The sequence below is a fragment of the Thunnus maccoyii genome, chromosome 4 (genome assembly GCF_910596095.1).
Source record: "Thunnus maccoyii chromosome 4, fThuMac1.1, whole genome shotgun sequence".
NCBI classification, from domain to species: Eukaryota; Metazoa; Chordata; class Actinopteri; order Scombriformes; family Scombridae; genus Thunnus; species Thunnus maccoyii.
The window spans coordinates 24,860,337-24,883,272 of record NC_056536.1 but is presented as its reverse complement, the minus strand read 5'-3'; the positions used below and the strand labels follow the sequence as shown (position 1 = coordinate 24,883,272).

The window sequence follows — 22,936 nt, the reverse complement described above, 5'->3', positions numbered from 1 at the left end:
ATGCTACCCTGGAAATTTCATTATTCCAGCTTTGTTTGTAAGGTGCATACATGTTGCTGTGCAATGCAGAGCAAAATAACCAGTCAAAGCTGTCAGTTCGTAGACTGTCTAATTAGGATATATGATTATATTTTGGGATTTTGCTGGTAAACGCAACATTATGTATTGTGAGACTTGTATGAATAATTGGTAACACACCAAAATCTGTGCTTTAATCATTCATAAAGGCCCGTCCCCCCCCCCAATTAATACATAGTAATTGCTAATGTATACGAATAAATATAGTGTATTGAACCTTTTGACAACCATTTGTGTGCTTGACAAAGCTTAATATTAATAGGCGGGTTCATAGATATTAAGGAAGTTGAATAAATGATAAGTTATTTTATAAAATATTCAGATGTTAACCGCTTTGCTATAGGTGGTGCAAGGGGATTTGTGAGTTTGTGATAGAGTTACCAGACAGTTCCATGCAGTGCTTTGTGTCTAAAAATAATACTAAATGATAATAATAAAACTCAAACTTAGTATGGTGTTTTAATGTAGGGCACAGTGTTGTTCAACCATGTATGAGATCATCAGGTCTTAATGTATCTTTAATGCAGGATTTATAGATGAATTTGCTGCGTTTAGAAAAAGAACAACAATCCACAGGAAATTATAAGGTAATTAATTTAACTTGGAAAAAAAATCTGCCTTCTCTGAAGTAGCACTACATTATCTATGTTCTTAAATGACCTGAACACAAAACACACACGAAATTATAAATCAAAAATGATTTTTGATCACACGTAATACCCATGGTTATCAAAGCTTGTGGAATGTATAATGGTGTGAATGCCTTTAGGGCCAACCACAACATTTGCAGCTTTCTCGAAAGACTAAATTAGCTGGGCAGTTTTGGATCCAGGTTACGCCATTGGCACAACTGTAAAAAGAACCTGGGGCATCAGGTTTGGCATAAACCCCACCGATCTTTGTAGCACAGAAGTTGTCAGTGATTTTGGTGGAAGTAGCGATTGTAGATCTGGGAGATGATGTGGTATGAAGTTGTCTTGTGTCTGTAGATGGAGTAATTGGATTTTGAGTGGTGTCTGGAGAGGGAAGTGGAGGAAGATCTGTAAACATAAAAGTAAGTCATTAGTAATCTGTAATTTACACTAAAAATTAACAAAAGTAATTGAAAATATTTCAACTAGTAATATATAATCAAGAAGAGCAGAAGAATTATGACCCAAAAAATGGCATAAAAAATCCAGGTCCAGGCACTCAAGGTAGGTTTGAAAAATAAAAGGCCTTTATTTCAGTGGGCTAGAGTCATTAAAAAACACACCAACGCGTGTCAGCTTGCGCCTTCTTCAGGGTGTGAACAGAGAAACAAACAGTAATTATAGTTGCAATCAATTTTGCAATTTTTTTGGTCATAATTCTTCTGCTCTTCTTGAATATTATTCCCTTCCATGAGCACCGGTGGTTTGAGGGACACCAGCAGCGCCCCTGTCACTTCTCTCTTTAGTAATATATAATTTCTGCTTACCTGAAGCCACAAGAGAGCGGAGATAGCTGATGAGGGGGTAGTTTCCTTGTCCACAGAACTGTCCGTTAAAGTCATCAAGATCCAGAGCCCAGATGAAAGCTCCTCCAAATCCGTTGTCTTTTAGGTAACGAGCCTGAATGAAGAAGGATAGAAACAGTCCACCAGTGTATGTCTATTTTACAAAAGAATTACTGAACGATATTTTTCTATAAATGCACGACTACCTTATTCTCAAAACTGATTTTGTTGTCAAATCCAACCCACTCATTTTGCTTGGTGGCATAAGGCACTTTCTGATCCTCAATCCAATGGACAGTGGCCCCTTGAAGAAAAGTGCAAATCTGAAAATAAAGGTCAAATTTCTCATTTTAACCCAATATATCAAAGCTTCATGATAAAATAAGTTGTATTTTTATCAGTAACATACAGTCGAGTTAAATTCAATAATTAGTTGCAAATTTCACCTCATAATAGGACCAGAAGCCACCCTCCCTCGTAAAAGGACCAGGAGCAGCGGGACCACTGGTTGGTGCTCCAACCTGACTGGACTGAGTAGACAGTCGAAATGTTCGTCCATATGTTGCAAAGCCCATATTTAACTTTTCTACAGGTGTTCCTTTGTCCCGCCAATACTTCATGGCAAAGTCCTGAAATGAAAATAAAGAGATTGACAGAAAAAAAACAGAAAGAGAGAGTTGGCATTATATAAAAATGACACCCTGTCTTTAAATTCATGATACAGTAAACAGTTAATCTCTGTACTCACAGTATTTAAGTAAATATTGTCACCGGTGTCATGGGATCCTTTGTATAAGGGGCTGTGATGTCCTGTGACAGTCTCCCAAGTGCCATGAAAGTCATACGTCATCACATTAATAAAATCCAGGTACCTGATGAAATGCAAGTGAGATCAGGTTTATGCAAACCTGGAGACAGCTTATCACTGGAATGATTTGTGAGGGTTAAATGTTGGTGTACTTTGCCATCTCTGCGATTTCATAACCAGCATCAATGGTTCCTTTCCCAGCAGACACAGCAGCAGAGATCATTAATCTGGGACGGCTGGTTGCTGTTCCCTCAGCCTCATAGGCCTCTAGCAGTTCCTGTCCACCATAGAAGAGTAGAAAATCATTCCATATTACATCTTAAAAAATAAGGCTTTCTTACTGTAAACGAATCCCACGTACAGAGCCAAACCAACAATGAATTGAAAATACTTAAATGTATAGTGTATTTATCAAAAGCTTGATATATAGCATTCCTCTGTGCTGTAAACCTCCACTGTTGTCCAAAACCTACTAAAAATACATTAATGAGCCACACCACTGCACTGTGTGACATGCTCCATGTCCCCAAAGAGGGTGGTTACTTTAGTTTGCTTATAAATGACTCCAAAGACTAATAACAGCACCAAGTTTTCAATCTGTGGAAAGTATTTCCGTGTCAGGAAGAGGCCATCGTGCATGCATAAGAACACGATTCTCTTTACAATAAACACCATTCTTTCATGCTTTCTCAAAGAAGTTTCGTACAAAGTCAAGACTTCATGACACGTCGCATGATAAGCTAGCAGAGTGTCGTAAACAGACTCTTCCTTACATGGAAATACTTTCCAAAGAGTGAAAACATAATCACTGTTATTAGTCTTTGGAGCTGTTTCTAAACAAACTAAAGTAACCATGTTCTTTGGGGACAAGGAACACGTCACACAGTGCAACATTGTGGCTCACTGAAATGTTTTTAGTAGTTTTACAACACCGAGGAATATGACATATCAGCCTTTCATCTGACCTTGCATAAGACGGTGAATCTCTGCTTGTCCTCCAGAGGACTTCCTCTTGAAGCGGGATATTCCCAGTCCAGATCCAGTCCATCAAAACCGTATTTTCTCAGGAGTTTGATAGAAGACTGAATAAATGTGTTCCTGTTGGCTTGTGATGACACCATTGTAGTGAATCTGAGTGGCATTTTGGGGAAAGAAAGATGCTCTTAAGAAGACATAGAGTATATATGCAGTATATGATCTTTATGTTTTTGTTTTATGCTAAATATCTCACTTTCGCGTTCCGAAAGTCCAGCCTCCGACTGCCAACAGTGTTTTAAGATTTGGATTCCTGTGGGAAAATACACATTTTGTTACCAGCTAGGCAGGTTTATTTATATAACACATTACAGCAACAAGGCAATTAAAGGTGTTTTACATAAAACATTAAAAGCATCAAGATAAAGTGCAAAATAAACACACCATAAAAGGACATTTAAATACAATTAAAAACAGTTAATAAAGAGCTAAGTGAATAGAAAATAAAAACAAGCTAAAATAGAATAAGAGATGAAATACAATAAAAGTTACATTACAGTGTAAGAAATGAACAATTATTTAATAGTAGTAAGAGTTTACCTCTGTTTGAGTTCATTAAAAGATTTATAGAGTTGATCATCATTCCATTCTATGGTGACCAACTCGTTTGCCTCGTTCATACCAGCGAAGGCGTAGATCAGGTGGGTACACAGGTTGGGTTCAACATTTGAGGGCATAAACTTCCCATTGCCAGGTCTATATTGGGACCAGTTAGTGAAATAACACACCAGTCTGGAGGATGAGACTAAACATGGAAGAACAGAATTTGTTTCCATTAATCTCTGAAGAAGAATAAATTAACTGCACATCTATCAAGTATTAATGGTTAATTTAAGTTTATGAACTCACCCAAACTCCCAAAGCAGAGACAGAGACCTTTAAAGTTAAAGATACAGTCAGTCCATATTGGGTAAAAATAGATTTCAGGAAAAAAGTCAAAGCTTTTCTCTGTGCCTTACCTGCAATTAGAATTAGCTTGCTCATGGTGATTGTGCTTGGATGAGTCAAAAACAGAGCACTGATTAGCTTCCCCTTGCTAATGAAAATATACACAAACCATGACAATCATTAACCCAGAGCGTAGGAGATGAGGCTGTTGCTTCATATATACAAATAACAGAAGCTGGTGAAAGATCTTTGACCTCACAAAGAAAACATATTTGGTAATTTTAAGAAATCTTTCTGGACAGCTGCAGAAACAACAGGTGAGTGATGTTTTATAATCGATACAGTCACCAAAAACTCTTTGTGTCACTGGTAATTTCTCAATATTTGTCATTTACATCGGTCTCAGTTTGCACTTAATCTGGCATCAATTTCTTCAAAGTTTCTCAATCAACAGTATTCTTGGAGTATCCCAGACATTGTCTTATATATGTATATATGTGTTATATTAACGTTATATTCTAATGTTCTCAGAGATGCTAAGTGGCATTGAGGTCTGATGATCCAGCATCAGACATTTTGTGCTTCTTTGAACTTCAGTCAGAAGTAACAGTTGTGGTGGTGAACCCAGTTTAAATCCAGTTTACATCCTCTTGGATCCACAGTGGAGGTGCTGAAGGTAGATCACTGGTGGTTATCTATCGTGGCTTTAACAGCATATGGAGAGAAACTTAAATTTGATTAATTTGAGTTAAGAAAAGGGGACCTATGATTTACAATGTGAAATAATCTACTGAGTCGGACTATTGTCGCAGATTTCAGTAAGTTTCATGTTACTTGATTACGATACTTGCCCTGTTAACACAGTTTAGCTAAAGTAGCTGTTAGCCCAAGTGTGCACCGCTTGGTGTCTCCAGTAAGCTAATGTTAGCTTTGTGCTAAGGTAGCGGGGTGTGTTTCCAGAGTGCCTGGAGTACCTTCCCCTGCTCTCCCAAAAGAATTGACACTACCCTCCCCTCACCAAAAAGAAACAAAATACATATCTGGCCCAAAAAATAATATAAACTAACACATACGAATAGATAATACAGGATGGTTTATTCAAGACAGACATTGCTGGTTTGTCATTGGTACACTTGAGTAGCTGATATGGCCACTCAGTTGTGGGTATCCACTTGTCACAACACAAATTCACACATACACAATTAATTACAAAACTAAACAATTATACATAAGTTTAGATAGCCTACGGATCTCGGAAGGCATTTCTCTTGCTTAACATTTTGTGTTTGGCAGTTTGGCTGTAATAATTAAGAGTCTACAGCGACACTAGCAGCACTGTGAGACTGTACTTACTGTGGTTGTTTGAGCCAAATGATAACGTCAGAATGCTAACATGCTAACACTGACAATGCTAACATGCTGATGTTTACCGTGTCTACCATCTTAGTTTAACATGCTAACATTTACTAATTAACACTATTAAAGTACAGCTGAAGCTGATGGGAATGTTTATCAAATTTAATATACGCCTTCAGACATCTCATCTCGTTTTCAAGGATGTCCCACATGTCATTAGTTTTGCAGTGACTTGATGATAAACAAAAGTATTGGAAACATTTTAGTGTTGACCTGTTGCATGGACACTGGCATCATTTGTCTTCCTGTGCATACCTACTGTACTGTAAGTGTATTTAAATTACAATGGTACGTTCAATCACCAGCAGCATTTTAAAAAGAGTTTACAGAATTAGTAATTTGAGTGGATGCAAAATACCCATGGAAAATAAGTATTAAACAGTTTGAGTAGTATTTCACTGTTAAATACAGTTAAACCAAATTTCTATATTGGACTCAGTGCTTCTTCTTTGTGTTTACCTGAAACTATTAGACAATGTTCTCTCTCTAAGGCTAAACCCAGACAATCACCGGAGGAAACTCCTTTCATGTGCTTGTATCCGCGATCTAATTTTTTCAGTCACTACCCAAAGCTTGTGACCATAGGTGAGGGTTGGGACGTAGACCACCTGAAACATTTATCTTTGTGCCGTTGACACTTGTCATACAGTTTTGATGCTACACTGGAAATTTCATTATTCCAGCTTTGTTTGTAAGGTGCATACATGTTGCTGTGCAATGCAGAGCAAAATTACCAGTCAAAGCTGTCAGTTCGTAGACTGTCTAATTAGGATATGTGATTATATTTTGGGATTTTGCTGGTAAACGCAACATTGTGTATTGTGAGATTTGTATGAATAATTGGTAACATACCATGAATCTGTGCTTTAATCATTCATAAAGGCCTGTTTCCCCCCCAATTAATACATAGTAATTGCTAATCTATACCAATAAATATAGTGTATTGAACCTTTTGACAACCATTTGTATACTTGACAAAGCTTAATATTAATAGGCCGGTTCATAGATATTAAGGAAGTTGAATAAATGATAAGTTATTTTATAAAATATTCAGATGTTAACAGCTTTGCTATAGGTGGTGCAAGGGGATTTGTGAGTTCCATGTGGTGCTTTTCATCTAAAATAATACTACATCATAATAATAAAACTCAAACTTAATGTCTAACTTGTATCTTTTTGTTATACAGTATTATAGATTGTAATTACAATAGTATACAGTCAAGTATACTTTATGTTGTGGTGCAATGTAAAGAAAACCCAGAGGCCAATGATTCTGTAAGGATTACCATCGTATGTTTAATGTAGGATTTAGAGATGAATTTGCTGCTTTTAGAAAAAGAACAATAATTCACAGGAAATTATAAGGTAATTACTTTAACTTGAAAAAAAAATCTGCCTTCTCTGAAGTAGCACTACATTATCTATGTTGTTAAATGAACTGAACACAAAGCACACATGAAATTATAAATCAAAAATGATTTTTGATCACACGTAATACCCATGGTTATCAAAGCTTGTGGAATGTATAATGGTGTGAATGCCTTTAGGGCCAACCACAACATTTGCAGCTTTCTCGAAAGACTAAATTAGCTGGGCAGTTTTGGATCCAGGTTACGCCATTGGCACAACTGTAAAAAGAACCTGGGGCATCAGGTTTGGCATAAACCCCACCGATCTTTGTAGCACAGAAGTTGTCAGTGATTTTGGTGGAAGTAGCGATTGTAGATATGGGAGATGATGTGGTATGAAGTTGTCTTGTGTCTGTAGATGGAGTAATTGGATTTTGAGTGGTGTCTGGAGAGGGAAGTGGAGGAAGATCTGTAAACATAAAAGTAAGTCATTAGTATTCTGTAATTACACTAAAAATTAACAAAAGGAATTGAAAATATTTCAACTAGTAATATATAATCAAGAAGAGCAGAAGAATTATGACCAACAAAATGGCATAAAAAATCCAGGTCCAGGCACTCAAGGTAGGTTTGAAAAATAAAAGGCCTTTATTTCAGTGGGCTAGAGTCATTAAAAAACACACCAACGCGTGTCAGCTTGCGCCTTCTTCAGGGTGTGAACAGAGAAACAAACAGTAATTATAGTTGCAATCAATTTTGCAATTTTTTTGGTCATAATTCTTCTGCTCTTCTTGAATATTATTCCCTTCCATGAGCACCGGTGGTTTGAGGGACACCAGCAGCGCCCCTGTCACTTCTCTCTTTAGTAATATATAATTTCTGCTTACCTGAAGCCACAAGAGAGCGGAGATAGCTGATGAGGGGGTAGTTTCCTTGTCCACAGAACTGTCCGTTAAAGTCATCAAGATCCAGAGCCCAGATGAAAGCTCCTCCAAATCCGTTGTCTTTTAGGTAACGAGCCTGAATGAAGAAGGATAGAAACAGTCCACCAGTGTATGTCTATTTTACAAAAGAATTACTGAGCGATATTTTTCTATAAATGCACGACTACCTTATTCTCAAAACTGATTTTGTTGTCAAATCCAACCCACTCATTTTGCTTGGTGGCATAAGGCACTTTCTGATCCTCAATCCAATGGACAGTGGCCCCTTGAAGAAAAGTGCAAATCTGAAAATAAAGGTCAAATTTCTCATTTTAACCCAATATATCAAAGCTTCATGATAAAATAAGTTGTATTTTTATCAGTAACATACAGTCGAGTTAAATTCAATAATTAGTTGCAAATTTCACCTCATAATAGGACCAGAAGCCACCCTCCCTCGTAAAAGGACCAGGAGCAGCGGGACCACTGGTTGGTGCTCCAACCTGACTGGACTGAGTAGACAGTCGAAATGTTCGTCCATATGTTGCAAAGCCCATATTTAACTTTTCTACAGGTGTTCCTTTGTCCCGCCAATACTTCATGGCAAAGTCCTGAAATGAAAATAAAGAGATTGACAGAAAAAAAACAGAAAGAGAGAGTTGGCATTATATAAAAATGACACCCTGTCTTTAAATTCATGATACAGTAAACAGTTAATCTCTGTACTCACAGTATTTAAGTAAATATTGTCACCGGTGTCATGGGATCCTTTGTATAAGGGGCTGTGATGTCCTGTGACAGTCTCCCAAGTGCCATGAAAGTCATACGTCATCACATTAATAAAATCCAGGTACCTGATGAAATGCAAGTGAGATCAGGTTTATGCAAACCTGGAGACAGCTTATCACTGGAATGATTTGTGAGGGTTAAATGTTGGTGTACTTTGCCATCTCTGCGATTTCATAACCAGCATCAATGGTTCCTTTCCCAGCAGACACAGCAGCAGAGATCATTAATCTGGGACGGCTGGTTGCTGTTCCCTCAGCCTCATAGGCCTCTAGCAGTTCCTGTCCACCATAGAAGAGTAGAAAATCATTCCATATTACATCTTAAAAAATAAGGCTTTCTTACTGTAAACGAATCCCACGTACAGAGCCAAACCAACAATGAATCGAAAATACTTAAATGTATAGTGTATTTATCAAAAGCTTGATATATAGCATTCCTCTGTGCTGTAAACCTCCACTGTTGTCCAAAACCTACTAAAAATACATTAATGAGCCACACCACTGCACTGTGTGACATGCTCCATGTCCCCAAAGAGGGTGGTTACTTTAGTTTGCTTATAAATGACTCCAAAGACTAATAACAGCACCAAGTTTTCAATCTGTGGAAAGTATTTCCGTGTCAGGAAGAGGCCATCGTGCATGCATAAGAACACGATTCTCTTTACAATAAACACCATTCTTTCATGCTTTCTCAAAGAAGTTTCGTACAAAGTCAAGACTTCATGACACGTCGCATGATAAGCTAGCAGAGTGTCGTAAACAGACTCTTCCTTACATGGAAATACTTTCCAAAGAGTGAAAACATAATCACTGTTATTAGTCTTTGGAGCTGTTTCTAAACAAACTAAAGTAACCATGTTCTTTGGGGACAAGGAACACGTCACACAGTGCAACATTGTGGCTCACTGAAATGTTTTTAGTAGTTTTACAACACCGAGGAATATGACATATCAGCCTTTCATCTGACCTTGCATAAGACGGTGAATCTCTGCTTGTCCTCCAGAGGACTTCCTCTTGAAGCGGGATATTCCCAGTCCAGATCCAGTCCATCAAAACCGTATTTTCTCAGGAGTTTGATAGAAGACTGAATAAATGTGTTCCTGTTGGCTTGTGATGACACCATTGTAGTGAATCTGAGTGGCATTTTGGGGAAAGAAAGATGCTCTTAAGAAGACATAGAGTATATATGCAGTATATGATCTTTATGTTTTTGTTTTATGCTAAATATCTCACTTTCGCGTTCCGAAAGTCCAGCCTCCGACTGCCAACAGTGTTTTAAGATTTGGATTCCTGTGGGAAAATACACATTTTGTTACCAGCTAGGCAGGTTTATTTATATAACACATTACAGCAACAAGGCAATTAAAGGTGTTTTACATAAAACATTAAAAGCATCAAGATAAAGTGCAAAATAAACACACCATAAAAGGACATTTAAATACAATTAAAAACAGTTAATAAAGAGCTAAGTGAATAGAAAATAAAAACAAGCTAAAATAGAATAAGAGATGAAATACAATAAAAGTTACATTACAGTGTAAGAAATGAACAATTATTTAATAGTAGTAAGAGTTTACCTCTGTTTGAGTTCATTAAAAGATTTATAGAGTTGATCATCATTCCATTCTATGGTGACCAACTCGTTTGCCTCGTTCATACCAGCGAAGGCGTAGATCAGGTGGGTACACAGGTTGGGTTCAACATTTGAGGGCATAAACTTCCCATTGCCAGGTCTATATTGGGACCAGTTAGTGAAATAACACACCAGTCTGGAGGATGAGACTAAACATGGAAGAACAGAATTTGTTTCCATTAATCTCTGAAGAAGAATAAATTAACTGCACATCTATCAAGTATTAATGGTTAATTTAAGTTTATGAACTCACCCAAACTCCCAAAGCAGAGACAGAGACCTTTAAAGTTAAAGATACAGTCAGTCCATATTGGGTAAAAATAGATTTCAGGAAAAAAGTCAAAGCTTTTCTCTGTGCCTTACCTGCAATTAGAATTAGCTTGCTCATGGTGATTGTGCTTGGATGAGTCAAAAACAGAGCACTGATTAGCTTCCCCTTGCTAATGAAAATATACACAAACCATGACAATCATTAACCCAGAGCGTAGGAGATGAGGCTGTTGCTTCATATATACAAATAACAGAAGCTGGTGAAAGATCTTTGACCTCACAAAGAAAACATATTTGGTAATTTTAAGAAATCTTTCTGGACAGCTGCAGAAACAACAGGTGAGTGATGTTTTATAATCGATACAGTCACCAAAAACTCTTTGTGTCACTGGTAATTTCTCAATATTTGTCATTTACATCGGTCTCAGTTTGCACTTAATCTGGCATCAATTTCTTCAAAGTTTCTCAATCAACAGTATTCTTGGAGTATCCCAGACATTGTCTTATATATGTATATATGTGTTATATTAACGTTATATTCTAATGTTCTCAGAGATGCTAAGTGGCATTGAGGTCTGATGATCCAGCATCAGACATTTTGTGCTTCTTTGAACTTCAGTCAGAAGCAACAGTTGTGGTGGTGAACCCAGTTTAAATCCAGTTTACATCCTCTTGGATCCACAGTGGAGGTGCTGAAGGTAGATCACTGGTGGTTATCTATCGTGGCTTTAACAGCATATGGAGAGAAACTTAAATTTGATTAATTTGAGTTAAGAAAAGGGGACCTATGATTTACAATGTGAAATAATCTACTGAGTCGGACTATTGTCGCAGATTTCAGTAAGTTTCATGTTACTTGATTACGATACTTGCCCTGTTAACACAGTTTAGCTAAAGTAGCTGTTAGCCCAAGTGTGCACCGCTTGGTGTCTCCAGTAAGCTAGTGTTAGCTTTGTGCTAAGGTAGCGGGGTGTGTTTCCAGAGTGCCTGGAGTACCTTCCCCTGCTCTCCCAAAAGAATTGACACTACCCTCCCCTCACCAAAAAGAAACAAAATACATATCTGGCCCAAAAAATAATATAAACTAACACATACGAATAGATAATACAGGATGGTTTATTCAAGACAGACATTGCTGGTTTGTCATTGGTACACTTGAGTAGCTGATATGGCCACTCAGTTGTGGGTATCCACTTGTCACAACACAAATTCACACATACACAATTAATTACAAAACTAAACAATTATACATAAGTTAAGATAGCCTACGGATCTCGGAAGGCATTTCTCTTGCTTAACATTTTGTGTTTGGCAGTTTGGCTGTAATAATTAAGAGTCTACAGCGACACTAGCAGCACTGTGAGACTGTACTTACTGTGGTTGTTTGAGCCAAATGATAACGTCAGAATGCTAACATGCTAACACTGACAATGCTAACATGCTGATGTTTACCGTGTCTACCATCTTAGTTTAACATGCTAACATTTACTAATTAACACTATTAAAGTACAGCTGAAGCTGATGGGAATGTTTATCAAATTTAATATACGCCTTCAGACATCTCATCTCGTTTTCAAGGATGTCCCACATGTCATTAGTTTTGCAGTGACTTGATGATAAACAAAAGTATTGGAAACATTTTAGTGTTGACCTGTTGCATGGACACTGGCATCATTTGTCTTCCTGTGCATACCTACTGTACTGTAAGTGTATTTAAAATACAATGGTACGTTCAATCACCAGCAGCATTTTAAAAAGAGTTTACAGAATTAATAATTTGAGTGGATGCAAAATACCCATGGAAAATAAGTATTAAACAGTTTGAGTAGTATTTCACTGTTAAATACAGTTAAACCAAATTTCTATATTGGACTCAGTGCTTCTTCTTTGTGTTTACCTGAAACTATTAGACAATGTTCTCTCTCTAAGGCTAAACCCAGACAATCACCGGAGGAAACTCCTTTCAGGTGCTTGTATCCGCGATCTAATTTTTTCAGTCACTACCCAAAGCTTGTGACCATAGGTGAGGGTTGGGACGTAGACCACCTGAAACATTTATCTTTGTGCCGTTGACACTTGTCATACAGTTTTGATGCTACACTGGAAATTTCATTATTCCAGCTTTGTTTGTAAGGTGCATACATGTTGCTGTGCAATGCAGAGCAAAATAACCAGTCAAAGCGGTCAGTTTGTAGACTGTCTAATTAGGATATGTGATTATATTTTGGGATTTTGCTGGTAAACGCAACATTGTGTATTGTGAGACTTGTATGAATAATTGGTAACATACCATGAATCTGTGCTTTAATCATTCATAAAGGCCCGTTTCCCCCCCAATTAATACATAGTAATTGCTAATCTATACCAATAAATATAGTGTATTTAACCTTTTGACAACCATTTGTATACTTGACAAAGCTTAATATTAATAGGCCGGTTCATAGATATTAAGGAAGTTGAATAAATGATAAGTTATTTTATAAAATATTCAGATGTTAACAGCTTTGCTATAGGTGGTGCAAGGGGATTTGTGAGTTCCATGTGGTGCTTTTCATCTAAAATAATACTACATCATAATAATAAAACTCAAACTTAATGTCTAACTTGTATCTTTTTGTTATACAGTATTATAGATTGTAATTACAATAGTATACAGTCAAGTATACTTTATGTTGTGGTGCAATGTAAAGAAAACCCAGAGGCCAATGATTCTGTAAGGATTACCATCGTATGTTTAATGCAGGATTTAGAGATGAATTTGCTGCTTTTAGAAAAAGAACAACAATTCACAGGAAATTATAAGGTAATTAATTTAACTTGAAAAAAAAATCTGCCTTCTCTGAAGTAGCACTACATTATCTATGTTGTTAAATGAACTGAACACAAAACACACTCACAAAATTATAAATGAAAAATGATTTTTGATCACACGTAATACCCATGGTTATCAAAGCTTGTGGAATGTATAATGGTGTGAATGCCTTTAGGGCCAACCACAACATTTGCAGCTTTCTCGAAAGACTAAATTAGTTGGGCAGTTTTGGATCCAGGTAATGCCATTGGCACAACTGTAAAAAGAACCTGGGGCATCAGGTTTGGCATAAACCCCACAGATCTTTGTAGTACAGAAGTTGTCAGTGATTTTGGTGGAAGTAGCGATTGTAGATCTGGGAGATGATGTGGTATGAAGTTATTTTGTGTCTGTAGATGGATTTAGAGCGGTGTCTGGAGAGGGAAGTGGAGGAAGATCTGTAAACATAAAAGTAAGTCATTAGTATTCTGTAATTTACACTAAAAATTAACAAAAGTAAAGGAACTGAAAATATTTCAACTAGTAATATATTATCAAGAAGAGCGGAAGAATTATGACCCAAAAAATGGCATAAAAAATCCAGGTCCAGGCACTCAAGGTAGGTTTGAAAAATAAAAGGCCTTTATTTCAGTGGGCTAGAGTCATTAAAAAACACACCAACCCGTGTCGGCTTGCGCCTTCTTCAGGGTGTGGAGACACAAAGAATCAAACAGAGCAATTATAGTTGCAGTCACCACACCTGTTCCCACTGAAATAAGGGCCTTTTATTTTTCAAACCTACCTTGAGTGCCTGGGCCTGGATATTTTATGCCATTTTTTTGGTCATAATTCTTCTGCTCTTCTTGAATATTATTCCCTTCCATGAGCACCGGTGGTTTGAGGGACACCAGCAGCGCCCCTGTCACTTCTCTCTTTAGTAATATATCATTTCTGTTTACCTGAAGCCACAAGAGAGCGGAGATAGCTGATGAGGGGATAGTTTCCTTGTCCACAGAACTGTCCGTTAAAGTCATCAAGATCCAGAGCCCAGATGAAAGCTCCTCCAAATCCGTTGTCTTTTAGGTAACGAGCCTGAATGAAGAAGGATAGAAACAGTCCACCAGTGTATGTCAGTAAAACTGGAATTTTACAAAAGAATTACTGAGCGATATTTTTCTATAAATGCATGACTACCTTATTCTCAAAACTGATTTTGTTGTCAAATCCAACCCACTCATTTTGCTTGGTGGCATAAGGCACTTTCTGATCCTCAATCCAATGGACAGTGGCCCCTCGAAGAAAAGTGCAAATCTGAAAATAAAGGTCAAATTTCTTATTTTAACCTAATATATCAAAGCTTCATGACAAAATAACTTTTTTTTTTTTTATCAGTAACATTCAGTAGAGTTAAATTCAATAATTAGTAGTTATTCCACCTCATAATAGGACCAGAAGCCGGCCTCCCTCGTAAAAGGACCAGGAGCAGCGGGACCATTGATTGATGCTCCAACCTGACTAGACGGAGTAGACAGTCGAAATGTTCGTCCATATGTCCCAAAGCCCATATTTAACTTTTCTACAGGTGTTCCTTTGTCCCGCCAATACTTCATGGCAAAGTCCTGAAATGAAAATAAAGAGATCGACAGAAAAAAAGCAGAAAGAGAGAGTTGTCATTATATAAAAATGACACCCTGTCTTTAAATCCATGATACAGTAAACAGTTAATCTCGGTACTCACAGTATTTAAGTAAACATAGTCCCCAGTGTCATGGGATCCTTTGTATAAGGGGCTGTGATGTCTTGTGACGTTCTCCGCGGTTGCATGTAAGTCATACGTCATCACATTAATAAAATCCAGGTGCCTGATGAAATGCAAGTGAGCTCAGATTTATGCAAACATGGACATTTAATCACTGGAATGATTTAGGAGAGTAAAATGTTGGTGTACTTTGCGATCTCTGCGATTTCATAACCAGCATCAGTGACGTCTTTCGCAGCAGCCACAGCAGCAGTGATCATTAATCTGGGACGGCCGGTTGCTGTTCCCTCAGCCTCATAGGCCTCTAGCAGTTCCTGTCCACCATAGAAGAGTAGAAAAGTCACTTCATGTTCATCTTAAAAGATAAGGCTTTCTTACTGTAAACGAATCCCATGTACAGAGCCAAACCAACAATGAATCGATAATACATGTATTGTGTGTTTATTGGAAGCTTGATATATAATATTCCTCTGTGCTGTAGACCTCCATTATTGTCCAAAAACTATTAACAGTACATTAATGAGGGACACCACTGCACTGTGTGACATGTTCCTTGTCCCCAAAGAGGGTGGTTACTTGTTTGTTTAGAAACGACTCCGAAGAAGTTTAGTAAAAAGTCAAGACTTTGTGACACGTAGCTTGACAAGCTAGCAGAGTGTGTCAACAGACATTAGCAACAACGGAAGTCTATAACGCAGAAGAATATGATATATCAGACTTTGAATACACACACAATACTTGTAAGTAGGATGATGTTGGTTTGGCTCTGCACATGAGATTTGTAGATAATAAATAAAATATAGAAAATCGGCTGAAATATTCTTTAGATATCAGATCAACATCACAACAGTAATTTTGCATCTGACCTTGCATAAGACGGTGAATCTCTGCTTGTCCTCCGGAGGACTTCCTCTTGCAGCGGGATATTCCCAGTCCAGATCAAGTCCATCAAAACCGTATTTTCTCAGGAGTTTGATAGAAGACTGAATGAATGTGTTCCTGTTGACTTGTGATGACACCATTTCAGTGAATCTGAGTGGCATTTTGGGGAAAGAAAGATGTTCTTAAGAAGACATAGAGTATATACGCAGTATATGATCTTTATTTTTTGTTTTATGCTAAATATCTCACTTTTCCGATCCAAATGTCCAGCCTCCGATTGCCAACAGTGTTTTAAGATCTGGATTCCTGTGGGAAAATACACATTTTGTTACCAGCAACGATTTTTTTATAACAAGAGGTAATGCTGATTTTTTGGGTGGTAAAGGCAATGCAAGGCCCTTTATTTATATAGCACATTACAGCAACAAGGCAATTCAAGTTGCTTTACATAAAACATTAAAAGCATCAAGATAAATTGCAAAATAAACACACCATAAAAGGACATTTAAACACAATAAAACAGTCAATAAAGAGCTAAGTGAATAGAAAATAAAAAAACAAGCTAAAATAGAATAAGAGATGAAATACAATAAAATTTACATTACAGTGTAAGAAATGAACAATTATTTAATAGTATTAAGAGTTTACCTCTGTTTGAGTTCATTAAAAGATTTATAGAATTCATCATCACTCTCATCGATGGAGACCAACTCATTTGCGTCGTTCATACCAGCAAAGGCGTAGATCAGGTGGGTACACAGGTTGGGATCAACATTTGAGGGCATAAACTTCCCATTGCCAGGTCTATATTGGGACCAGTTAGTGAAATAACACACCAGTCTGGAGGATGAGACTAAACATGGAAGAACAGAATTTGTTTCCATTAATCTTTGAAGAAGAATAAGTTAACTACACATCTATCAAGTATTAATGGTTAATTTAAGTTATGAACTCACCGAAACTCCCAAAGCAGAGACAGAGACCTTTAAAGTTAAAGATACAGTCAGTCCATATTGGGTAAAAATAGTTTTCAAGAAAAAAATAATAGCTTTTATCTGTGCCTTACCTGCAATTAGAATTAGCTTGCTCATGGTGGTTGTGCTTGGATGAGTCAAAAATAGAGCACTGATCAGCCTCCCCTTGCTGATTAAAATATACACATACCATGACAATCATTAACCCAAAGCGTAGGACATGAGCCTGCTGCTTCATATAAGTCAAATAACAGCAGCTGGTGAAAGATCCTTGACCTCACAAAGAAAACATTCGGTAGTTTTAAGAAATCTTTCCGGACAGGTGCAGAAATTTTCTAATGTTCCCAGAGATGTTAAGTGGCATTGAGATCTGATGATCTCAGCATCAGATGTTTTGTGCTTCTTTGAACTTCAGACAGAACTGACATAGTTTCATTATATTTTTATGGTCGGTGTCTTGCTGTAAACTGAATCCTCCTCTACCAAATATCAGGTCAGACGGGGTTATAAAAGCCCATAGTATGTCTTAATATATAGTGTAGTAGAAAGTAGACTGATATAATAACAAAATCTGTCAGGTACAGAATGGAAAACACTAGTTTACTGGAATTTAGACTTTATCATACTGAATTGTCTATGAAATTAAAATGATTTCCATTTAATGAAGCATTTTAAAAATGAAACACACTGTTTTGTTTGATGAAGAAGACATTTATTTATGGCCAGTCACAGCACTTGCATCTAATATTGAAAACAAGATTAACTGGACATTTCTGAAGGTGCGTGCGTCCATGGACACACTGAAAGAAGGAGTTGCTGTCTTTCTCATTTGCGTAGAGGCCATCGGTCTTCCCGGCACAGAAATCACTTCCAGAAGCAACAGTTGTGGTGGTGGTTTTGGCAGTGGTAGTTGTAATTGGATCAGCAGCAGCAGTAGTAGTCGTGCTGCTGGCTGGGCCAGGGCCGTTAGTGGTGATGACTGGTGGATGTGTGGTTACAGGAGGGGGAGGTGGAATATCTAGCAAGATAAGAAACATTTAAATTAAAAATATTATGGAAGAAAGATTTTACTTGTAAAACTTTCACATGCGGTGCAGTGTTGTTGTCTAATTGCTGTTTACCTGAATCCAGAAGAGAGCGCAGGTGACTAATGAGAGGGTAGTTTCCCTGTCCACAGTACTGTCCAGCGAAATCATCCAGATCCAGGGCCCAGATGAAAGCTCCTCCAAACTTGTTATCTTTCAGATATTTGGCCTGTGGAATATCATTTAAAGAGAGTGCTCCAGTTTAAAATGCTTTTTTTTGTTTTGTCAATAAGCGATCAATGTAACTCATTGTTTTAAATGCATCCATAGTGTGCAAACATATGAATAAATAAAGAGAAGAGATAGATGATGGGTTCAAGCAGATTTGGGGAAAGCTTTGCATCTGAAAAGTGGAACATTTTCATTACAATCAGCATCTACAGGTGAAATGATGCCTGACTTACATTATTGCAGTTTGAATAACCTGTGGGGCCCCTGAATGCTCTTGACTGGCCTGATGCCAGAATATGGCCTCCTACAGTACCTTTATGTACATAGTTTAAGTATTATTACAATAATTCATGTGTCACGTTGCAAACAACAGTGAGGATCAACATACTGTGATGTGAATGCAGTAGTTCCCAATCTTTTTGCCCTGGGACCCCTTAAAATGAATCAAAGTCTTCTTGTGACCCCTCATCACAGGTTGTGGATAACCAAAAATGTGTTTTTTCTTTCTCATATAGTCTAATTTGAAGGATTTTAGGGAAGTGTTCAGTATTTCACAAGAAAAAAGCAAACATTTGATAAAAGTGAGAAAAAATTAAACATTTTCGTTCTCTCCTTCTTATCCCTTCTGGTGACCTCTTTGGGGGGTCTCGTCACACAGGTTGGGAACCACTGATGTAGAGTATACCCAAATTTCAAACAATTTCTATTACAACACACATATTTATGTGAAGTTTGGTTGCACTAGAATGTAAGAGCTAGGTCACCAGTGGTTTGGATTTATAACTCTTCCTGTAATCTAGGAAATACTATTATTTGCACTACGTGTAACTGATAATGTATCTGTCAGAAATGTAATCCCACACATTAAAAAAACTTAACATAATCAATCAGGATTTGAAAAATTACCTCAGACCTGAGGTTATATATAAAGTGAAACATACAGTTGTAAGTTAGAGTGCCACCTTCTGCCCGATCTATGGTATTTAAAACTGTATGTGCTGAGTGTGCAGCTTCATTGTGATCAGCTTTACTCAGTTCAGTACTGATAGCAGACAAGTAGCACTTGTGATATATGGTTTTATTTTGTGTATATAGCCTCCATAAATATAGATGTGAAAGGCAATAATTAATTTATTACCTTGATGTCAAAACTCTGCCTGTTATCAAACCCGACCCACTCATTGCCTTTAGTGGCATATGGCACCATTTGCTCATCAATCCAATGGACTCTTCCTCCTTGGAGGAAAGTGCAAATCTGTAGAAAATAAAGAAAATGATATTCAAACATCATCAGCATGATGGTATGAATTAAATCTGCAATGTAATAACTTGTGTCTCAGTGTTGAACCTTCACAGACCTCATAGTAGGACCAAAACCCAGCTTCACGGGTGTAGGGCCCAGCTGAGGCTGGTCCACTGGCAGGTGCTCCAACACCGATAGCTGCTGAAGATGTGCGAAATGTGCGTCCATACGTGGCAAATCCCATCATGAGCTTGTCAAGAGGGGCTCCTTGGTCTCTCCAGTATTTCATAGCAAAATCCTGTGAGAAGAACAAAAAAAGATTTCATATTTTCATATATTCAGACAAGCACATGTTATATATTCAGCTTATCCAGGTTCTAAAGTGTGATGACAACTGAATTTTGTTGAGGATTTTACTCACCACATTGTAGTAGATGTTCTCGCCCTGATCGAAAGAGCTGCGGTACAGAGGGCTGTTGTGACCGGTGAACGGTTCCCATGCTCCGTGGAAGTCATAGGACATGACATTTATAAAGTCTAGGAACCTGTCAGACAGACACAAACATGATGTGACCAAAAAAATAAAGAAGAAAGATTTTTTTGTTGTTTTTTCAACCTTAACACTAAATATCTTGAATCAACTCACTTTGACACTTCAGCGATCTCATAACCGTTGTCAATGTTTCCTTTCCCAGCAGCCACTGCAGCTGTGAGCATCAAACGTGGCTTTCTGGTATCAATGGCTTCTTTTTCAAAGGCAGCCATTAATTCCTAAATTGAAGAGAAAAACCGTCGGGGACAATCATGTTTATTATATGAGAATTTTCAAAATTACGTCACTATTACAGTATATCTCAAATCAGTCGGTGCTGCTGACCAAGGGAGGTGCACGTTTCCAAACTTACCTGACAAAGCACAGTGAACCTCATCTTGTCCTCTGGTGGGCTTCCTCGTGATCCAGGATACTCCCAGTCCAGGTCAAGACCATCAAAGCCATGCAGCCTCAAGAATCTGATTGAGGACTGGATGAACTTCTGGCGGTTGGCAGCAGATGAAACCATGATGGTAAATCTGTAGACATTTAACACACAACATCGACACTGTTTATGATGCTCTTCATTACTTATTTATTATTATTATTATTATTATTATTATTATTAATCCAACCGCCTCTATTATTAATCCAATGACTCTATGCTGTTCAAGCCTTGTAGACTCACTGTGTCGTTCCAAAGTTCCACCCGCCGACAGCCAACAGAGTCTTCAGCTGGGGGTTTCTGCGAAGGACATATGCAAAGACATGCAGATTTTTTTTTTTAATTTTACAATTAATCAGTGTGGTGTTTAGATCCTTTACTTGGTAAAAGTAGCAAAGTACAGTGTAAAAATACTCCATTACAAGTAAAAGTCCTTCAAAATGTTTCTCCTGAAGCTTATATGATGCTTCAGCAGAGTTAGTCATATCAAGTGGATATCTATATGACAGAAGGATTTTGGCAACTGTGCATATGTATAGTACATGAGCAAAAATTTGCTGCCTTTTATCTCCATAGTTGATTTGAATTTTGTAAGACAAAATAAAGTATTCATTTATGGGTCAAGAGAATTCACCCACTGCTTAAACTAAATGAATTAAAGAACTTACAAACACTTGAAAACAGGGCCGTTTTTCTTAGTTCATGAAAAGTTGACATTTTGGAGAAACATGGTTTTAAGCTTAAGCTTAAGTTGAACTAACGGCCACTTTGTTTGTTTTTTAGTTATTTGATGTTGAAAACTGAATGATTCCACTTAACCAGTCACAGCAAAACATTCAACTTCATCCCAGCTGCTTATATGATATATATGAAGTTGTTGTGAAATAAAAATGGACATGACTACAGATATGATACTGATATTATAGGCAGGAACAACTCACCTGCTCTTGAGTTGATTGAAGGATTTATAGAGAACATCATCATTCCACTCATAGGTTACAAGCTCATTAGAGGGGTTGATTACTGAGAAGGCGTATATCAGGTGTGTACATAGGTGTGGGTCTACATTGTCAGGCAGATATCTGCCAGCGCCTGGTCTGTACTGGGACCAGTTGGTGAAGTAGCACACCAGTCTGGTAGAAGACACTTTTGGAAAGGGAAAAAATTATTAGAATAAATTTCATATTCTAAGTGATGACAAATTCAGAAACAAATGTCACAAACATGTAAAGAAGTTAAATAATGAATGCATACCTATTTGAAGGCACATCAAAAGGGACAGTCCTAAAAAGAAAAGACATTTAATTTTTATTGTTTTATGCATGAGACACGCTGCCTTTGATTGAATAAACAACTGAAATAATTCAACCTACCAGTCAGGATTGTTAGTCGAGCCATGTTGTGTCAGTTGAAGCTTTTCCTCAAGAATAATCTGCAATAATAAAAATTGTGTGTTTTTGTAAACTGCATCCAGTTCTTCAGGCTGTACCACAGTAGGTAGTTATACTGCAGATAAAAAACCTGTTTTCCTCTAAAATGTGGGCTACTTAAACCTCTGTGTGCTGATGACTTACCTGTTACTAGGTGATCGGCTAGATGTGCCTCTGATCCAACTGGGAGTCCATTTTATAGACGTGATAAGACGAGGACAAAGGCTGCATGCCAGGAGGGAGGTGTAACGGATGCTCTGCGAAGCACAACTGTCTGAGTGAAATTGGTCACATTAGCCAGCAATAAACTGTCAGAAGAGGTCTAAGGGTGATATCTATTTTTATTGCTTGACAAATCTGGATCAGAGCATGTACAGTGACGTTATCTAAACTTTTTTCTGTAAATTTGCTCAGATCAGAAAAACTAGCTAATCCATGCAGATAAAATAAGATAAATGTATGAACTGATGCACTGTATTTTAGATAACTTAAAGATTAAAGGGGTTTCCATGGTGGTCAAATGGTACACACAACATATATAACACTATGGCTAAAGTTGGTCTTTTTGGACTTTTTCCACATCTAAAGCTCCAAATACAATATGGCTAGATGTTTTCATTATCTATTAAGCTGATGATTATTTTCTCAATTAATCAATCAATTGGTTTGTGTATGACATGTCAAACAAATGTGAAGAAATGCTCATCATAATTTCTCACAGCCCAAGGTGACGTCTTCAAGTTGCTTATTTTGTTAGATAAACAATCCAAAACTCAAAGATATTGCATTTAACATCATATACTGTAGGACAATGAAAACACTCACATTTTAGAAGCTAGAACTAAGACATTTGTGGCATTTTTACTTGAAAAATCAAAAATATTTGCAGATTAAATTTTGAGTGACTAATTGATTTATCAACCAATCGTTTCTGCACTAAAATATGGTTTACATTGTCT

The 22,936-nt window shown here is 37.3% G+C and overlaps 4 protein-coding genes across 9 annotated transcripts; all 4 read right to left on the bottom strand.

The window, feature by feature from the left end:
* Positions 1–517: 517 nt before the first annotated feature.
* On the bottom strand, positions 518–5,719 carry LOC121895177 (acidic mammalian chitinase-like). 2 transcript variants are annotated; one of them, XM_042408100.1, is made up of 12 exons: positions 5,640–5,719; positions 4,358–4,434; positions 4,248–4,274; positions 3,939–4,143; positions 3,595–3,651; positions 3,329–3,494; positions 2,516–2,640; positions 2,304–2,427; positions 2,002–2,184; positions 1,762–1,878; positions 1,538–1,670; positions 518–1,118 (listed from the first exon to the last, which is right to left on the bottom strand). In XM_042408100.1, the coding sequence occupies exons 2-12, from the start codon at positions 4,380–4,382 to the stop codon at positions 844–846; spliced, it is 1,437 nt and encodes a 478-aa protein (XP_042264034.1). In that variant the 5' UTR covers positions 4,383–4,434; positions 5,640–5,719; the 3' UTR covers positions 518–843. The 2 variants fall into 2 exon arrangements, with proteins under 2 accessions (XP_042264034.1, XP_042264036.1); XM_042408102.1 differs by having other exon boundaries at positions 4,358–4,392; positions 5,640–5,697.
* Positions 984–16,950, bottom strand: LOC121895179 (acidic mammalian chitinase-like). Of its 2 annotated transcripts, XM_042408106.1 has the most exons (10): positions 16,746–16,950; positions 16,347–16,403; positions 16,082–16,247; positions 15,405–15,529; positions 15,195–15,318; positions 14,893–15,075; positions 14,651–14,767; positions 14,416–14,548; positions 13,845–13,914; positions 984–1,039 (listed from the first exon to the last, which is right to left on the bottom strand). In XM_042408106.1, exons 1-9 carry the CDS (start codon positions 16,880–16,882, stop codon positions 13,856–13,858), a joined length of 1,101 nt encoding a protein of 366 aa, XP_042264040.1. In that variant the 5' UTR covers positions 16,883–16,950; the 3' UTR covers positions 984–1,039; positions 13,845–13,855. The 2 variants fall into 2 exon arrangements, with proteins under 2 accessions (XP_042264040.1, XP_042264039.1); XM_042408105.1 differs by lacking the exon at positions 984–1,039 and having other exon boundaries at positions 13,380–13,914.
* LOC121895178 (acidic mammalian chitinase-like) lies at positions 6,979–12,119 on the bottom strand. 2 transcript variants are annotated; one of them, XM_042408103.1, is made up of 12 exons: positions 12,041–12,119; positions 10,759–10,835; positions 10,649–10,675; positions 10,340–10,544; positions 9,996–10,052; positions 9,730–9,895; positions 8,917–9,041; positions 8,705–8,828; positions 8,403–8,585; positions 8,163–8,279; positions 7,939–8,071; positions 6,979–7,520 (listed from the first exon to the last, which is right to left on the bottom strand). In XM_042408103.1, exons 2-12 carry the CDS (start codon positions 10,781–10,783, stop codon positions 7,246–7,248), a joined length of 1,437 nt encoding a protein of 478 aa, XP_042264037.1. In that variant the 5' UTR covers positions 10,784–10,835; positions 12,041–12,119; the 3' UTR covers positions 6,979–7,245. The 2 variants fall into 2 exon arrangements, with proteins under 2 accessions (XP_042264037.1, XP_042264038.1); XM_042408104.1 differs by having other exon boundaries at positions 10,759–10,793; positions 12,041–12,097.
* Positions 10,785–22,200, bottom strand: LOC121895176 (acidic mammalian chitinase-like). Of its 3 annotated transcripts, none has more exons than XM_042408099.1 (12): positions 21,921–22,125; positions 21,802–21,831; positions 21,489–21,693; positions 20,791–20,847; positions 20,476–20,641; positions 20,217–20,341; positions 19,992–20,115; positions 19,686–19,868; positions 19,466–19,582; positions 18,193–18,325; positions 17,960–18,089; positions 10,785–11,302 (listed from the first exon to the last, which is right to left on the bottom strand). In XM_042408099.1, the coding sequence occupies exons 1-12, from the start codon at positions 21,943–21,945 to the stop codon at positions 11,281–11,283; spliced, it is 1,317 nt and encodes a 438-aa protein (XP_042264033.1). In that variant the 5' UTR covers positions 21,946–22,125; the 3' UTR covers positions 10,785–11,280. The 3 variants fall into 3 exon arrangements, with proteins under 3 accessions (XP_042264033.1, XP_042264032.1, XP_042264031.1); XM_042408098.1 differs by lacking the exon at positions 10,785–11,302 and having other exon boundaries at positions 17,788–18,089; positions 21,921–21,979; positions 22,122–22,200; XM_042408097.1 differs by lacking the exon at positions 10,785–11,302 and having other exon boundaries at positions 17,788–18,089.
* Between the last annotated feature and the right edge of the window lie 736 nt (positions 22,201–22,936).

Bases quoted from the DNA above. Each gene is read 5' to 3' on its own strand.
- LOC121895176 (XM_042408098.1), bottom strand. From the start codon at position 21,945: ATGGCTCGACTAACAATCCTGACTG. The intron at 21,694-21,801 runs GTATGCATTCAT...CCTTTCCAAAAG, and splicing joins TTTGATGTGCCTTCAAATAG to TGTCTTCTACCAGACTGGTG. The intron at 20,342-20,475 runs GTAAGTTTGGAA...TCTTCAATTTAG, and splicing joins GGTTCACTGTGCTTTGTCAG to GAATTAATGGCTGCCTTTGA.
- LOC121895177 (XM_042408100.1), bottom strand. From the start codon at position 4,382: ATGAGCAAGCTAATTCTAATTGCAG. The intron at 2,641-3,328 runs GTCAGATGAAAG...TATGGTGGACAG, and splicing joins GATTCACCGTCTTATGCAAG to GAACTGCTAGAGGCCTATGA. The intron at 1,119-1,537 runs GTAAGCAGAAAT...TTATGTTTACAG, and splicing joins CCGCTCTCTTGTGGCTTCAG to ATCTTCCTCCACTTCCCTCT.
- LOC121895179 (XM_042408106.1), bottom strand. From the start codon at position 16,882: ATGCCCTCAAATGTTGATCCCAACCTGTGTACCCACCTGATCTACGCC. The intron at 15,530-16,081 runs GTCAGATGCAAA...TATGGTGGACAG, and splicing joins GATTCACCGTCTTATGCAAG to GAACTGCTAGAGGCCTATGA. The intron at 15,076-15,194 runs GTGAGTACCGAG...TTTTCATTTCAG, and splicing joins ACTATGTTTACTTAAATACT to GACTTTGCCATGAAGTATTG.
- LOC121895178 (XM_042408103.1), bottom strand. From the start codon at position 10,783: ATGAGCAAGCTAATTCTAATTGCAG. The intron at 9,042-9,729 runs GTCAGATGAAAG...TATGGTGGACAG, and splicing joins GATTCACCGTCTTATGCAAG to GAACTGCTAGAGGCCTATGA. The intron at 8,072-8,162 runs GTAGTCGTGCAT...TTCTTCATTCAG, and splicing joins AAATCAGTTTTGAGAATAAG to GCTCGTTACCTAAAAGACAA.